General features: G+C 55.2%; 2 protein-coding genes across 2 annotated transcripts; both read right to left on the bottom strand.

Annotated features, from left to right (window-relative positions):
- Positions 1-2,157: 2,157 nt before the first annotated feature.
- Positions 2,158-3,877, bottom strand: LOC148699957 (uncharacterized). Its single transcript, XM_088711447.2, has 2 exons — positions 3,665-3,877; positions 2,158-2,712 (listed from the first exon to the last, which is right to left on the bottom strand). Exons 1-2 carry the CDS (start codon positions 3,875-3,877, stop codon positions 2,158-2,160), a joined length of 768 nt encoding a protein of 255 aa, XP_088567573.2.
- A 536-nt stretch (positions 3,878-4,413) lies between these two features.
- On the bottom strand, positions 4,414-4,917 carry LOC120109244 (uncharacterized). The gene has a single exon (XM_039122993.3). The coding sequence runs from the start codon at positions 4,915-4,917 to the stop codon at positions 4,414-4,416; it is 504 nt and encodes a 167-aa protein (XP_038978921.3).
- Between the last annotated feature and the right edge of the window lie 12,163 nt (positions 4,918-17,080).

A 17,080-nucleotide genomic window follows, 5' to 3' on the forward strand; every position in this document is an offset into this window, starting at 1 on the left:
CTCGTGGTCGACTTTGCGATGCTTCCCGAAGCCGAAGGAGCTGGGGGCTCGCAGTCGACACAGTGGGGCATCCCAAATTTGGTTGGGGGATCATGCGCGAGGTTGAGAAGCCGGGGGCTCGCGGTCGACTCTGCGATACTTTTCGAGGCCGAGGGAGCCGGGTGCTCGCGGTTGACACAGCGGAGCATCCCGAACTTGGTCGAAGGATCATGCGCAAGGTCGAGGGAGCCGGAGGCTCGTGGTCAACTCTGTGATGCTTTCCGAGGTCGAGGGAGCCGGAGGCTCGCGGTCGACACAGCGGGGCATCCTGAACTTGATCGGAGGAGCATGAGGTCGAGGGAGCCAGGGGCTCGCGGTCGATTTTGTGATGCTTCTCGAGGCCGAGGGAGCCGAGGGCTCGCGGTCGACACAGCGGGGCATCCCGAACTTGGTCGGAGGATCATGTGCGAGGTCGAGGGAGCTGGGGGCTCGCGGTCGACTCTACAATATTTTTCGAGGTCGAGGGAGCCGGGGGCTCGAGGTCGACACGGCGGGGCATCCCAAACTTGGCCGGAGGCTTGTTGGAGATGGAGATCGGACTCGGAGTTGTCGAGACGGAGCATCCCGAACTCAGTTGGGGCATCCAAACTTGGTCGGGCATCCGGCTGGGCATCCGGCTGGGCGTCCGGACCTGGCCGGGCATCCTGAAGTTTGCAAGTAGATTATCATAAGAAGAAGTATTGAATAATTAGAGAAGAGCTGTAAGTAAATTAACATGTAGAGAAGTGTTAATTATGTTCTCAAACATTGAAGACCCTTGGGGGCTCTACTAGTAATATATCCGGAGATTTTCGGAGTTCTAGCTTTGGAAAATGGGAGTCCCTTCAAAAGACTCCAATTTGTAAGTTCCGGGCTGCATGACTTGAGCAACTCGGTATTGCCCTTCCTAATTTGGGGCAAGCTTTTCTTGTTCAGTGGGTTGAGAAGCTTCAGCCTTCCTCAGGATGAGATCTCTCACTTTGAAGAGCTTGACCTTCATCCTGGAGTTGTAGCACTATGCCGCCTTCTGTTGGCACCTTGCCATACGGACTCGGGCAGCCTTCCTTGTCTCCTCCATGAGATCCAGGTTGTTTCTGAGCTGAGATGAGTTGGAGCCTTCATCGTAATTCTCCACCCTCAGTGATAGAAGTCCTATTTCCAAGGGGATGATGGCTTCCATTCCGTAGGCTAGATTAAAGAGGGTCTCACCGGTGGAGAGTCGAAATGTAGTCCTGTAGGCCCAGAAGATATTGTAGAAATCCTCGACCCATTACGCTTTGGCTCGGTCGAGTCTAGCTTTGAGTCCTTGGAGGATGGTACGGTTCGTCACCTCGGTTTCTCTATTCGTCTATGGATGGGCGACCGAGGTGAAACGATGATCGATGCCGAGCTCGGAGCAGAATTTTCTGAAGCGGGCATTATCGAATCGGCGGCTATTGTCGGATATAAGGATGCGGGGAAGTCCAAATCTGTAGATTATTGACTTCTAGACAAAGTCTCGCATCTTCGGCTCAGAAATTCGGATCACCAACTCAGCTTCGACCTACTTGGTGAAGTAATCGATGGAGACAATGAGGAACTTTCTCGATCTTGTGGCTAGAGAAAATGGTCCCAAGATATCGATCCCCCATTGGATAAATGGCCAGGGGGTGCTGATCGAGGTTATGGAACCGAAGGTCGGCGCTGAATGTTGGCATTCCGCTGACACCGATCGTACTTTTGGACAAAGTCCAATGCATCTTTTTGGAGTGTGGGCTAGTAATATCCTTAGCGCAGAATTTTGTGGGCCAGGGCCCGACCTCCTAGATGGTTCCCGCAGATTTCTTCGTGAACCTCTCGCATGGCATAATCCGCCTCTGAGGAGCGGAGACATCTGAGAAGAGGAGAGGTAAATGACCTACGGTAGAGCTTGCCTTCGTATAAGAGGTATCGAGAAGCCTGACGCCTAATCCGACGGGCTTCGAGCTCATAATTGGGGAGGACTTCGCTCAACAGGTAGACGACGAACGTGTCCATCCAGCTCGACTCGATCTCGATGCAGAGAGTTGGTTCAGGCTCTTCGATGCTAGGTGCCTGGAGATACTCGAGCACTGCGGTCTTCGGAAGCTCGCTCATGTGGAAGGTCGCCAGTTTTGACAATTAGTCTGCTCTTGCATTCTCCGTCCTAAGGATGTGCTGGATATCGAAGGAGCCCAGCATGGGGGTGAGGTCTCGGACCTTTTGGAGATACTTCTGTATTGATGGCTCTCTTGCTTCAAAGTCCCCCAAGATTTGGCTCATGACCAGTTGAGAGTCGCTTAAGGCCTTCAAGCTACCAACCTTCAGCTCTTTTGCCAGCTTCAGTCCGGCAATAAGTGCCTCATACTCTGCCTCATTATTTGAGGTAGGAAATTCAAAGCATAGGGCATGCTCTGCAACTACCCCATCTGGGTTGGTGAGGATGAGGCCCGCTCCGCTACCCCCCGAGGTCGAGGAGTCGTCTACATGTAGAACCCATGGCCGCTCCGGGGTCTCTGTCGATGTAAGCTCGGGCCCGGGATCATCAGGCAGAGTACATTCAACAATGAAATCGGCGAGCACTTGGGCCTTAACTGCCAGCCTCGGGCGGTATTTGAGGTCAAATTCTTGGAGCTCGACCGCCCACTTTGCGATCCTTCCCGCGCGATCCAACGGCTGCAGAGCTTGCTTTATAGGCTGGTCGGTCAGTATGGCTACGATATGAGCCTAGAAGTAGGGTCGGAGCCATCGGGCCGAGATGACCAGAGCATAAGTCGTTTTCTCCAGCTTGGAGTATCGGATCTCGGCATCCTTTAGGACCCGGCTGGTATAATACACTGGTCTTTGAGACTTATCTTCTTGTCGGACCAGGACCGAGCTTACTGCCACCGGCGAGACGGCCAGGTACAGATAAAGGAGCTCGCCTTGCTGAGGCTTTGTGAGGAGTGGAGGGGAGGCAATATAGTATCTGAGCTTTTTAAAGGCTTGCTGGCATTCTTCGAACTACAAGAAGTCCTTCGGCCGCTTGAGGATCTTGAAGAATGGGAGGCATCATTCGGCCGACTTGAAGACAAACCTTCCTAGGGCCGCAACTCGTCCGGTAAGCCGCTGTACCTCCTTGACTGTCTTTGGCGGCACCATTTCTTACAGTGCTCGGATTTTCTCGGGGTTCGCTTCGATTCCGAGCTGGGTTACCACGAAACTGAGAAACTTGCTTGAGGTAACTTCGAAGGCGCACTCGGCGGGGTTGAGCTTCATTCAGTACTTCTTGAGGGTGGAGAAAGCTTCATTGAGATCAGCTATGTGGTGCTCCGCTGTCCAGCTCTTCACCAACATGTCGTCTACATAAACCTCCATGTTTCGGCCTATTTGATCATTAAATATCTGGCTGACCAGCCTCTGATATGTCGCTCCGGCATTCTTTAGCCCAAACGGTATCACTTTGTAGCAGTAGAGACCCTTGTCAGTAATGAAGGTCGTTTTCTCTTCGTTCTCGGGCGCCATTTAAATTTTATTGTACCCTGAGAAGGCGTCCATGAAGGTCAGCAGCTGGTGTTCCGAGGTGGAGTCGACGAGCTGGTCGATATTGGAAAGGGGAAAGCTGTCCTTTGGACAGGTTTTGTTCAGATCGGTGTAGTCCACGGACTACATTGGCGAGCCAGTCGGGGTAGGAGACTTCTCGGATGAAGCTAGCCTCGAGGAGTTTGTCCACCTTCTCGGCCGCCGCTCGTTGTCGCTCCGGCGCAGAGCCCCGTTTTTTCTGCCTTACATGCTTGCAGGTCGGGTTCACCTGAAGTCGGTGAACCATGACCTCGGGATCTATTTCCGGTATGTCCGTGGGTGACCAGGCGAAGACATCCATGTTGGACTGGAAGAACTCGATTAGATGATTTCTCTCATGCAAGCTCAGGCTGGAGCCAATCTATACGGTTAGCTCTGGGCAGTCTTTTCTTAAGGGGATTTGGATGAGGAGCTCATTAGGTTCTACTCATTCTCTCTAAGGCTCGTCTCGCACTTCCAGGATTTCAATGGGCAGGACCTGGTCTGATAGTTGGGCTGGCGCCTCAATTGGTTGTTCTACTTTGCTTGATTCTTTGGCTGGTTGTTTTGCTTTGAGAGTTGCCATGTAGCATTACTTGGCTATCATTTGGTCCCTACGAGCTTCGCCTACTCCTTGTTCGGTAGGAAACCACATGAGCAGATGGTACATCGAGACCACGGCTTGGAAGGCGTTGAGCCCTGGTCGTCCAAGAATGACGTTGTAGACCGAGGGCAGACGGACCACAAGAAAATTCATCCTCACGGTGCTCTCTCGAGGGGCGAGCCCGACCGTGACAAGTAGGTGGGTCTCGCCCTCAACCGAGACCGAGTTTCCAGTGAATCCGACCAGCGGAGCATTCACTGGAGCTGGTTGTCTATCATTCCCATTTTTTGGAAGGCATTATAATACAAAATATTTGCTGAGCTTTCATTATCAACTAAGACATGCTTTACATCAAACTTATTCATGACCATGGAGATTACCACAGCATCATCGTGAAGAGTCTCAACTCCTTTTAAGTCCTCGTTCGAGAACAAGATGACTTCATAAGTGCATTGATGCTTCGAAGGGGTCCTTCTCTCAGTCGATTCTCCAGCAGAGCTTCTTTCGGTTGGGCCTCTTCTGATGGTGTTGATGGTGCCAGCGATAGGCATGTTGTCATTTGGACCTTCGGGGGGTGCAACATTCTTCACCGACCTTCTTTCATCATGCTGGTTCTGCACGAACTGGTTGAAGACCCCACAGCGAATGAGTGCTTCGATCTTGTCCCGAAGTCGAAAACATTCATTTGTGTCGTGGCTGTGGTCTCGGTGGAAGCGATAGTATTTCTTGGAGTGGTGCCGAAGTTCTGATTCCCGCATCGGAGGTGGTTTGAGTGGAGTGTAGTTCTCGTACCTTCCCGAGGGGATCCGCTGCCGAGGTGAAGACCTCGGCCGAGGCGGGGATCTCGGTCGAGGCTGCGCCTGCTGTAAAGGTGGACTCTTCCGACGTGATAGATTCTTCTCTCGGTGGGGAACCGACTTCTCGAGCGGTCGCGCTCCTCGCGGTGCCTTTTCTGCTTCTTCGAGGCCTGCTCGATCACACTTCACCTGGAGGCGATAGCCTCTTCAGCCTTCGCATACTTCCGAGCTCGGGCCAACATTTCGGTGAAGTCAGCGAAAAAATTCTTCTCAATTGAGAAGAGGAACCTGTTGGACCGAGCTCCTGTCTTTAGCACTGATATGACTATCGACTGATCGAGCTCACGAACCTCTCAGATTGCAGCGGTGAAGCGGTCGATGTAGTCTTTGAGTGACTCTCCCTCCTTTTGCTTAATATCGAGAAGGGAGTCCGACGTTCGCCGCTGACGCTGGCAGCAAAGTCGGTGGCGAACTACCTGTCGAGCTGTTCGAAGGAGAACACGGTGCTCGGCTTCAATCCAGAGAACCAAAGTCAAGTTGTCCCTCAGAGTGTTGCAGGGAAGGCCTTGTAGAGCACGGCCTCCGAGGATTCTTGCAATGCCATGAGGGCCCGATAGCTTTTCAGGTGGTCAAGAGGGTCCGTAGTCCCATTGTAGGGCTCTATCTGGGGCATTTTGAACCGTGGTAGGATTGGTTCATCCTCAATCTGGCGGGAGAAGGGTGACTTGGTGGAGAACTCAAAGTCACCCTCGTGCCTTGCCTTCTGGTTGTGGAGCGCCTCAATTTGCCGCTCAAGCTTCTCGACCTTCCTGTCGAGTTTCCTACCTTGAGGAATTGCCACGGTGGTCTGCTCCGGTGCTGGTTCGCCCGAAGCTGACTCTGCCTCTGAGGGCTACGGATGTCTGTTCGAGTGCCTCCCTAGTGGTTCTCTTCGGGGGGATGCCCAGGTTGAATCCTGATAACCACGCCGTTCTCCGTTGTTGACCCTCGATGAGTTATAGAGATTTTGCCCTTGGAGAGTCGGTTCCTCCGGAGGGAGGGTCGGTTGAACCTGAATCTGTGGAGGCAGCATAGGAGGGGCTTCCACGCATTGCAAGTCCTGAACTGCAGCAGCCAAAGCTTGAACTTGCTGCACCAGGGTGTTAAACTATTTCGGTTGGACTTAAGGAATTGGATCCGCCGGAGGCCTTGGTGGTGAGCTCTGGACTGACTGTCCGAGACTTGGTGCATGGTGACGGAAGGCGTTGGAGGCTCCTTTGCTTCTTAGCTTCATGATCATGACTCGATCCCTTCCTCTAGTGCCAACTGTTGCTGGAAATTAGACTCGGGGCGACCACTGGCTGAGAAGGTGGAGCTTCGGTGCAGATCGTACGTCGGCGGGCTGCATCCTCCAGAGGACCTGCAAAAAATCGATGGCCGGAGCTTCCGGCGCCAGCCCTCCGATGCTTAAGTCAGAAGGAGGCTTTAGTGGAGAAAGAGAGATATTGCATGCGGAGATCTCAGAGTCAAGATCAAGAAGAAAAATCCCTTTTAAAGAGGAAGAAGTTCTCCTTTTATCGGAGGGATACAGGGTTACCTGTGATGTGACTGGAAGAATTAAATGAGTTACCATCATGATTGAGTGTGGTCATCTGAATTATTGCGTTGCCATAGAGGACAGGATCGGAGCCAATGAGTTGTTGTGGGTGACCGAACGTAGTTGAGAAAGTCGACATTCCATCATGAGGGAATGGCTACCTTGTTTGTGTTGTCTACTCAAGGGAAGAGCGGGATACTTAGCTGAAAGGGTGGACAATTAGCTAGAGCAGCAGGTGCTGTAGCGAAACTGATTGCAAAAGAGGGTAAATCGGCCACATTAAGATTACCATCTGGGGAGGTCCGTTTGATATCCAAAAACTGCTTAGCAACAGTCAGACAAGTGGGTAATGTTGGGGTGAACCAAAAAAGTTTGGGTAAGGACGCCTCAACAAGAACAAGGGAGTCATCTCCATTAGGGACCGAATGAGCCCGCAAGGCTCTGTCATTGAGTTTTCTTATTAAACATTTTTTTTTAGGGCCAATAAGCTTTTCATGTATGCCCGCCATTCTAAGCGGTTCTTTATCCATTAAAAAAGTTCAATATCCGCTCTTTTATGAATACTCTATAAAAACTTTTATGCATTTTGCACCATTTGTGCCGATATATGGTTTGCTTTCCTTTATATAGAGTTTGCTATAATTTCATTTTATACCATTCCATTTTTCATCAACAAGCCTAGTTGGGGTCTTCGCTTCCTCAAGGAAAGATAGAAATTTTCATAGGTCGGTCTTTTCCCAAGCACGAGTGTAACAATCTACTGAAGTTGCCATCGGCAGAAGGCAATATATAGTCAACAGGTGGAAAGTTTTTCCATTTTTTCCGATAAATGATTAGCTACAAAAGGATTTTTTTTTAGTGAACGTGTCACAGCTGATTACTCCTTTTTTTTTACATTTTTAAGATTGGCATTCTATGTCCAATATCTCGATGATGAGTTACCGTGGATGGTCTGAGATTTTGAATAGGCTGGAGGTTCATGGAGATCGTGCGCATTTAATGGTTGACAGTCATAGCAGGGCGTGGTCCCTAGTTGATATGTTGTGGCGTGGCTGGCGAGCAAAGCATGATGTGGTGAGGCTGCTGTAGGACGTGGCCGCAGCATGTGGACGACAAGGTTGGCTTTGTCAGGTCGGCTCTGCCTTCATGAACTCGGCTTGGCCTACTGAAGTCGGGGATGCCGAGGTCGGGCACCTTGAGGCCGGGCGCCTTGACGCCTGGCATCACGTGCCGGCGACACGTCCACGTGCTTCGGGACAATCCATTTTTTCCTCAACACTTTGCATCATGACAGAATCTTCTCCCATAATTTGTTGCAACAACTCATTATAATGCTCTTGCTTCCATATGCCAATGTTATTATATTGACGAGGAACAATCCAACATTTCTTAATTATTTTAAAGGCAATTATAGATTACTCACCTAACCTATTTGAGCTCAGACTCTGTTTGGTAGAGCTTTTGGGGAGCTATAAAGTATTTTCTGACTCTCTAAAAATATTTTTAGATGGAATAGAGATATTTAATAAAAAAATTGGAAAGCTGTTTTAGCTTTACGAAAGAGCTAAAATAGCTTTTAGGAAGAAGCTTCAGTTTGGAGTTTTTTTGAAAAAGTAGGCCCCGTCGAAAAGCTGTTTTGAGTTATAAAATTTTTCTTTTTTGGACCAAAATACCCATAATAAAATATAATAATTACAAAAATAATAATAATAATATTAATGTATAATAATAATTTTAATATTTTATATTTTTACTATTGTATTATATTATAAAAATAATATTATATTATATTATATCTGTTACGGGGGAAATAAGCCGCCATGCCCCACGTGACCGGCACGCGCGCCCAGGAAGACTATGGCTGCCCTTTGATCCAGCAATCCGACCCCGAGTCGGATATCCTCGGCTCCGCAGCCCGACCCCGAGTCGGCTGCCCTTTGATCCAGCAATCCGACCCCGAGTCGGATATCCTCGGCTCCGCAGCCCGACCCCGAGTCGGCTGCCCCTTGATCCAGCGCTCCGACCCCGAGTCGGAGATCTCTTGATAACGACAGGCTATTCCCCAGAGGCACGCCGCGGCCTCCTGCTCCACTACTCCCTGCAACGGCTGTATCTGATGCTGCTCCACGATCTCCTGCATCAGCCGTACAAAGCGGAGCCCCACTATGCCCTGACGTGGCCGTACCCGGTGCTGCTCCACGACGCCCTGTAACGGCCATGTCAGTGGCCACACCATCGTGCCCCACGATAACGAACCCCCCTGAGAGACCCCCCAGCCAGGTATATATGCGGCTGGGGGGAGAAAGGGGGGAGGTGAGCAATATCTCCCAGAGCACTCTCTTACTTGCGATTATCACCTCTCCTCCTCCTCCAATCTCCTCTGACTTGACCGTCGGAGGGCCATCACCACCCTGGTGGTGGTGCAAGGCTTGTTTGCAGGTTTCTTGGCGGAAGGTGGAGCGCAGCCAACACCAACCAAGACAACTCAGACGGAACCCCGTTCACACCGCAGTGCCAATCGTTCACGGTTTGGACCACCAGCAACAGTTGGCGCTAGAAGGAGGGCCCGAATCTTAGAACGATCGTAATGGCACGGCGAGGTGGTCGTGGAGCTTCCAATGCTTCCGGTCGCGGAGCCTCTCGCGCCTCCGGCCGAGAGGCTGCTGCGTCCCCAACGCACTCTCAGCAGCACTCCACCGCCCCTTCTCCCATTCAGACGGTCGAAGCTGCTCAGTTCAACCAGCTAGCCCAGCAGGTTCGCACCCTCGCGGAGGCAGTGCAGAATCTGCAGGGTGTGATCTCTCGGGTGCCGCAACGGGCTCAGGAGCCGCTGCCCCCCGAGCACTCGCCTCTTCCTCACAACCCGCGCTCCTTCCTCTCCCATGGAGAGGAGCGCCGGCGCGAGGAGGATTCTCGAGTACGGTCCATTCTGCCAGGACCTTCTCATCGGAGCTGTGCGGGGTACGAGAGGCGGACCCGGGCGCGTTCTCAGACACCCCAGTCCTCGAGGGGCCCGCACTCCAGTCGGTCCCCCTCGCGCCGCTCCTTGTCCCCCACCCACCGGTCGCGCTCTCTGGACCGGCGGGTGGACGATCTCCACAGACAACTCCAGGTCCTGAAGGGCCACTTCAAAGATCCCTTCGCTGACTTGGAGATCTCCTCCCAGCCGGCGCTTGCCTCGAGGATCCTGCGGACCCCGAACCCGCCGGGGTTCAAAATGCCGGCGATCGGACCCTACGACGGGGCGGCGGACCCGCGGGACCACGTGGAGAGTTTCAGGACTCTTATGCTCCTCCATGGAGCATCGGATCCGCTCCTCTGCAAGGCCTTCCCGGCGACCCTCCGTGGCCCGGCAAGGGCATGGTTCGCCGGCCTGGAGGCTAACTCCATCCAGTCCTTCGACCAGTTCACCCGCTTCTTCATCAGCCATTTCGCCGTTAGTAGCAGGCGGCGACTGGTCTCCGACTCCCTCTTTGATGTCCGGCAAAACGAGGGAGAAAGCCTGCGGGATTATCTCACCCGCTTCAACAAGGCTACACTGGAGGTCCGGAACCTGAGCCAGGAAGTGGCTCTCTCAGCCCTGAAGCGTGGCTTCCGGAAGGGCAGACTCACCTTCTCCCTGGACAAACGCCTGCCGCGGAGCTTCCCGGAGCTGTTATCTCGGGCAAACCAGTATGCAGACGCCGAGGAGGCAGCATCCCACCGGAACAAGGAGGCCGCCGAGGCCCCTCTAAAGCCCGGGAAGAAAAGGCGAAAAGAGGCACCCCAGAGGAGGAGCCCGACGCCTCAACGCCGGCGCAGAAGCCCGTCACCAGCAAGGAACCACGGCGCCACACGCCCTCGTTCTCCGCACCGACGCTTCAACCGGTACACCCCACTCCTGGCCCCCCGGGCCCAGATCCTCATGGAGGTCAAGGGGCGGGAGGACCTCCCGGTCCCGAGGCAGATGAAGAAGATCCCTGGGAGGAGGCCTTCTCGGGCGTACTGTGAGTACCACCGAGACCACGGCCACGATACCGAAGACTGCTTCCAGCTTCGGGACGAGATCGAGGCTCTCATTCGCCGAGGGCGTCTCGGTCGATATGTAAACGACCGACGTCCCCCGGCAGACCCGCGTCCGGCCGACCCGGCCCCTCAGGAGCCTCGGGAGCAGAATCGACCCGTTGCGGGAGTGATCCACACCATCACTGGGGGCTGCTCTCGGCCCGAGAGGAACGCAGGGGGCTCGGCGGAAGCATCAGGAGTGGCCGTCGCGAAGAGGCAGCGGGTCGGAAATGTAATCACTTTTTGTGATGAAGATGTAAAGGGGGTTCAGACTCCCCACGATGACGCCATGGTGATCTCTCTCACTATGGCGAACTATGATGTAAGGCGTGTTCTTGTGGATAGTGGAAGCTCAGCTGATATTTTGTATTACGAGGCCTTCCAAAAGATGAGCTTGTCCCGACAATTGTTGCACAAAACATCCACCCCCCTCATAGGATTCACTGGAGACGCTATCTCGGCCGAAGGTGTCATTGAGCTGCCTGTGACTGCGGGCGTTGCACCCGCAGAAGCCACGGTGCGACTCGGGTTCTTGGTCGTCCGTGTCCCCTCGGCCTACAACGCTATCCTCGGACGACCCGGACTGAACGCCCTTCGCGCGGTGGTTTCTACCTACCATTTGCTCATGCGGTTCCCCACGGCGGCCGGGATTGGAGAGGTCCGAGGTGACCAACCAACCGCACGGCAGTGTTTCCTAGCAACTCTCAAAGGGAAGAAGCCCATGGAGGCCCTAAGCGTCGAGTCTCTTGACGCCAGAGACGAAGTGGCCTTGCGGCACGGGGAGCCGGCCGAGGGCGTAATCGAAGTTCCCCTCGAAGAAGGCCGCCCGGACCGCACGGTCCGGGTCGGTGCCAACCTCGACTTGGAAGCTCGGCTCCGGTTAGTGGAATTCCTCCGAGCCAATGCTGATGTGTTTGCCTGGTCGGCGGCCGATGTACCTGGGATCGACCCGGAGGTCATTTCTCACGCCCTCAACGTCGACCCAACCCACCGACCAGTAAAGCAAAAGAAGAGACACTGTGCCCCGGATCGGATCCGGGTGGTCGACCAGGAGGTAGACAAACTCTTGGAGGCAGGTTTCATAAGGGAAGTGAGCTACCCCGAGTGGCTGGCAAACGTCGTACTTGTCCGGAAGGCGAGCGGGAAGTGGAGGATGTGCGTCGACTACACCGACCTGAACAAGGCGTGCCCCAAGGATAGCTTTCCGCTCCCGCGAATAGACCAACTGGTCGACGCGACTTCCGGATATCAGCTGCTGTCTTTCATGGACGCCTTCTCCGGCTACAACCAAATAATGATGGCTCCACAGGACGAGGAGAAAACGGCCTTCATAACAGACAGGGGGCTGTACTGTTACAAGGTAATGCCCTTCGGTCTGAAGAACGCTGGCGCTACTTACCAGCGCCTCGTCAATAAAATCTTCAAGGAGCAGATCGGCCGGAACATGGAGGTGTACGTGGACGATATGCTGGTAAAGAGCCGCCATGCGAATCAGCACATTGCGGATCTGGAGGAGACCTTCGCCACCTTGCGGAAGTTTCGTATGAAGCTAAACCCAGCGAAGTGCGCCTTTGGTGCTTCGGCCGGGAGGTTCCTCGGCTTCATTGTCAACCAGCGGGGGATCGAGGCCAACCCGGACAAAATCAAGGCCATCCAAGATATGTCCCCTCCGACCAAAGTGAAGGAGGTTCAGGAGCTCGCTGGGAGGGTCGCCGCGCTCGGACGATTTGTGGCAAAATCGGCCGAACGCTGCCAACCGTTCTTCAAGGTGTTGAAGCGCCCGAAAGACTTCCTCTGGACGGCTGAATGTCAAGTGGCGTTCGACCAGCTCAAGGAGTACATGGCGTCTCCTCCCCTGCTGTCCAAGCCGCAAGAGGGGGAGATGCTCTACCTTTACCTGGCGGTCTCCCCAACCGCAGTCAGCGCAGTACTGGTTCGGAAAGAGGCAAAACTTCAGAAGCCCGTGTACTACACCAGCCGAGTCCTCCGGGATGCCGAGACGCGGTACAAGAAGGCTGAAAAGATCGCCTTCGCGCTGCTGACTGCGACCAGGAGGCTTCGCCCCTATTTCCAGGCTCATTCTGTCACCCTTTTGACCGATCAACCACTGCGGCAGATCCTCAGCAATCCTGAGAATGCGGGACGGCTGGTGAAGTGGGCAGTAGAACTTGGTGAGTTCGACATCCGCTACCAGCCCCGGCCCGCCATCAAGGCCCAGGTGCTCGCGGACTTTCTCGCTGAGTGCACTGTGCAGGAGACGGAACCTAGGCCGCCGGAAACACCCAGCCTCGATCTCCCGATCTGGACGCTCCACATTGACGGGTCGTCGAACCCTGAAGGTGGAGGGGCTGGGCTGGTCCTTACCAATCCCGATGGAGTGATAGCCGAGTATGCCTTGAGGTTCGGATTTCCAGTGACCAACAATGAGGCGGAGTACGAGGCCCTAGTCACGGGACTCAAACTCGCCAAGGAGCTCGGCATCCGGCGTCTGAAGGTCTTCACCGACTCCCAGCTGGTGGTCGGGCAGGTTCGAGGGGAGTTCGAGGCACGGAGCCCGACCATGCAGAGCTACGTCCGGAAGGTGCAAGCACTCATTCCCGACCTCGGCAGTATTGACATTCAGCAGGTCCCAAGGAGCGAAAATGCTAGGGCCGACAGGTTGTCCCGCTTGGTGGGCGCTGAGGCACACAACTTGTCAAGGGCGATATACCTGAAGACCCTAGATGCCCCGAGCATCGGCGAGGCTGAAGCGGTAATGGCAATTGATCCGGAACCATCTTGGATGGACCCGCTTGTAGCTTACCTCGCCGAAGAGATCCTCCCCGAAGATGAAGATCAAGCTCGGCGACTTGTTATGAAGTCCGCCCACTACGTACTCTACGAAGGGAGGCTGTATCGGACCTCGTTCACCGCCCCCCTCTTAAGGTGCCTCCGCCCTTCGGAAGCGGCTTACGCCCTCAGCGAAGTCCACGAAGGCATCTGCGGATCGCACCTGGGGGCTAGGTCCCTGGCACATAAGATCATGAGGCAAGGCTACTATTGGCCGACCTTATTGGAAGACTCAAAGGATCACGTACGGAAATGCGACGCCTGCCAGCGCCACGCCAACATCCAGAGAGTCCCCTCTGTTCCCTTGGCGCCAATCACCGCCCCCTGGCCCTTTGCACAGTGGGGAATGGATATCCTCGGACCATTCCCCATCGCTTCGGCCCAGCGGAAATTTTTGATTGTCGTCATCGACTACTTCACCAAGTGGGTGGAGGCAGAGCCACTGGCCACCATCACGGAGGCGCAAGTCCGGAAGTTCGTAAAGAAGAACATCATTGTCCGATTTGGGGTACCTCGGGTCCTCATCTCGGATAACGGTCGACAGTTTGATAACAAGCATTTCCGAGACTTCTGCGAGGAGTTCGGGATCGAACATCGGTTCACGTCCGTGTCGCATCCCCAAACCAACGGCGAGGCCGAGGTCACAAATCGGACAATCCTCCAAGGTATCAAAGCGCGGATCGGACGGACGGGGCAAGCTTGGGTCGAGAAACTCGAGAATGTCCTTTGGGCGTATCGGACCACGCATCGGACTCCTACCGGGGAGACGCCTTTCAGCCTAACCTATGGCACGGAAGCCGTTGTCCCCGTAGAGCTCGGACTTCCCTCACCTCGGGTAGCCGCACACCGACCCGAGGCCAACTCGGAGCAACTCCGAGGGAACCTGGATCTCTTGGAAGAAGCAAGGGAAATGGCGCAGGTTCGGATGGCAATGTATCAGCGGAGGGTGGCCCGATATTACAACTCCAAAGTCCGACCGAAGCTTTTCAGAATTGAAGATCTGGTGCTGAGGCGAGCTAAGGCATCTCAACCTACGGAAGGTGGGAAGCTAGCGCCGAATTGGGAAGGCCCGTATAAAGTTCGTTGGGTAAACCGACCTGGCTCCTACCAGTTGGAAGCCCTAGACGGCCGAGAAATTCCAAGGGGCTGGAATTCCGCTAACCTGCGGATGTATTACCAATAGAACAACAAGGCCAGAAAGACAATTTGAAAAGGTGCAACACTTTTCATTTCAATAATTTCTGGTTACAATGGCGTGCTCGTGTGATTACAAGGAATTCCCAGAGGGGAATTAGGGAGTAAAGAAAGCAAAGAAGAGGTGGAGAATCTGTGGAGCTGAGGACCGAGGATCCCAAACCCTCAACCCAAAGCAGCTGCAATCCCACCGGAAGTGGGTGCTTCTAACCGGAGGCGCCATCCAGCACCTCACCAAAAAGACGAGGAGCCGCCGCAGAAGAAGCTCCCGCTGCCCCCAGGGGAACGCCGCCTCCAAAGGATATTCTCATCCTCCCCAGTGGTAGGAAAGAGAAGGAATACGAGGGGGAAGAGCATATGGAGGCGCGGTCCCGGACTGAGCGTCTGGTGCAGAGCTCAATCGGGAGGCTGAACTTCAAGGAGGGGAGATCTGATCCCGGATAAAACGCCTAGAGCGGAGCTCCGCCGGGAAGACCCTCCTTGTTGATCCCAGATGAAACGGCTAGTTGGCTGAAGTCGCAAGGGGAGCATCTCCCCTTTCCTTCAACAGGAGTCTCTCAGTCATATGCCAAGGAGGAGGTCCGCGATCCATGGCAACCTGAACAGCTCCGGCTTGGCAAACTCCATCGTACCTGCACCTGTATTTATAGCCGAAACTGCGGCCCCCTGGTCGTTCCGATGCGGGTGGCTCCAATAAATGCAGGCGCATTGAAACCGGAGCCGTTCCGACTCCCGAGGCGTATCTCCCCGCGATTTCCTAAGCGTCATTCTCCTTAAACCGCATTCTTTGTGCAGGACAATCCGGGTGTCATGTACCCCTAGGTCCACATATCTCCGCTCGCGCCCAGGCCGTATCCTCCTCGAAGAACCCGCGTATCGCGGCCGCTCAACTAACACTCCTCACAAGCAGCAGCTGGTGATCCGATTTCCCAGGTAACGCATTAATTAGCGTTTAATGCCCTTCTCGTGTTCCCCCAGGCAACGCTTAGAGAAAAGGAGAAACATGATCGCGGCTGGCCACGGAGAAACCCCGTCGGGCAGCGAGCGACAAGCGCACGAGCAGCGAGCGGAATTTTCCGAGGCACGGCCCTCGGATGCCTGGCTAGCCCGATGATCATCCCGGGAGCAGACTAGCCGGAAGCCCCGACCGGTCGCCTCGGCTTGCGCCAGCCTTGGCCGACCAACGAGTGGAATGCCCCGAGGCTCGGCCCTCGGATGCCTGGCTAGCCCGATGATCATCCCGGGAGCAGACTAGCCGGAAGCCCCGACCGGTCGCCTCGGCTTGCGCCAGCCTTGGCCGACCAACGAGTGGAATGCCCCGAGGCTCGGCCCTCGGATGCCAGGCTAACCCGATGATCATCCCGGGAGCAGACTAGCCTGAAGCCCCGACCGGTCGCCTCGGCTTGCGCCAGCCTTGGCCGACCAACGAGCGGAATGCCCCGAGGCTCGGCCCTCGGATGCCAGGCTAACCCGACGATCATCCCGGGAGCAGACTAGCCTGAAGCCCCGACCGGTCGCCTCGGCTTGCGCCAGCCTTGGCCGACCAACGAGCGGAATTTCCTGAGGATTGACAACCCTCGGATGCCAGGCTAACCCGACGATCATCCCGGGAGCAGACTAGCCTGAAGCCCCGACCGGTCGCCTCGGCTTGCGCCAGCCTTGGCCGACCAACGAGCGGAATTTTCTGAGGCTTGACAACCCTCGGATGCCAGGCTAACCCGACGATCATCCCGGGAGCAGACTAGCCTGAAGCCCCGACCGGTCGCCTCGGCTTGCGCCAGCCTTGGCCGACCAACGAGCGGAATTTCCTGAGGCTTGACGGCCCTCGGATGCCTGGCTAGCCCGATGATCATCCCGGGAGCAGACTAGCCGGAAGCCCCGACCGGTCGCCTCGGCTTGCGCCAGCCTTGGCCGACCAACGAGTGGAAGGTCCCGAGGCTCGGCCCTCGGATGCCAGGCTAACCCGATGACCATCCCGGGAGCAGACTAGCCTGAAGCCCCGACCAGTTGCCTCGGCATGCGTCAGCCTTGGTCGACCAACGAGTGGAATTTCCTGAGGTCTAACCCTCGGATGCCTGGCTTGGCGCCGGAAGGATTTCCTGAGGCCTAACCCTCGGATGCCTGGCTTAGCGCCGGAAGAATTTCCTGAGGCCTAACCCTCGGATGCCTGGCTTAGCGCCGGAAGAGTTTCCTGAGGCCTAACCCTCGGATGCCTGGCTTAGCGCCGGAAGAATTTCCTGAGGCCTAACCCTCGGATGCCTGGCTTAGCGCCGGAAGAATTTCCTGAGGCCTAACCCTCGGATGCCTGGCTTAGCGCCGGAAGAGTTTCCTGAGGCCTAACCCTCGGATGCCTGGCTTAGCGCCGGAAGAATTTCCCGAGGCCTAACCCTCGGATGCCTGGCTTAGCGCCGGAAGAATTTCCCGAGGCCTAACCCTCGGATGCCTGGCTTAGCGCCGGAAGAGTTTCCTGAGGCCTAACCC

Source organism: Phoenix dactylifera, chromosome 15, assembly GCF_051530095.1.
Source record: "Phoenix dactylifera cultivar Ajwa chromosome 15, Ajwa_hap1_PhDact_Kaust_v1.1, whole genome shotgun sequence".
NCBI lineage: Eukaryota > Viridiplantae > Streptophyta > Magnoliopsida > Arecales > Arecaceae > Phoenix > Phoenix dactylifera.

Coding starts and splice junctions, on each gene's coding strand:
- LOC148699957 (XM_088711447.2), bottom strand. CDS start 3,877: ATGGATGTCTTCGCCTGGTCACCCACGGACATACCGGAAATAGATCCC. Junction 2,713..3,664: donor ACCCCGACTGGCTCGCCAAT/GTAGTCCGTGGA, acceptor CTGACCGACCAG/CCTATAAAGCAAGCTCTGCA.
- LOC120109244 (XM_039122993.3), bottom strand. CDS start 4,917: ATGCGGGAATCAGAACTTCGGCACCACTCCAAGAAATACTATCGCTTC.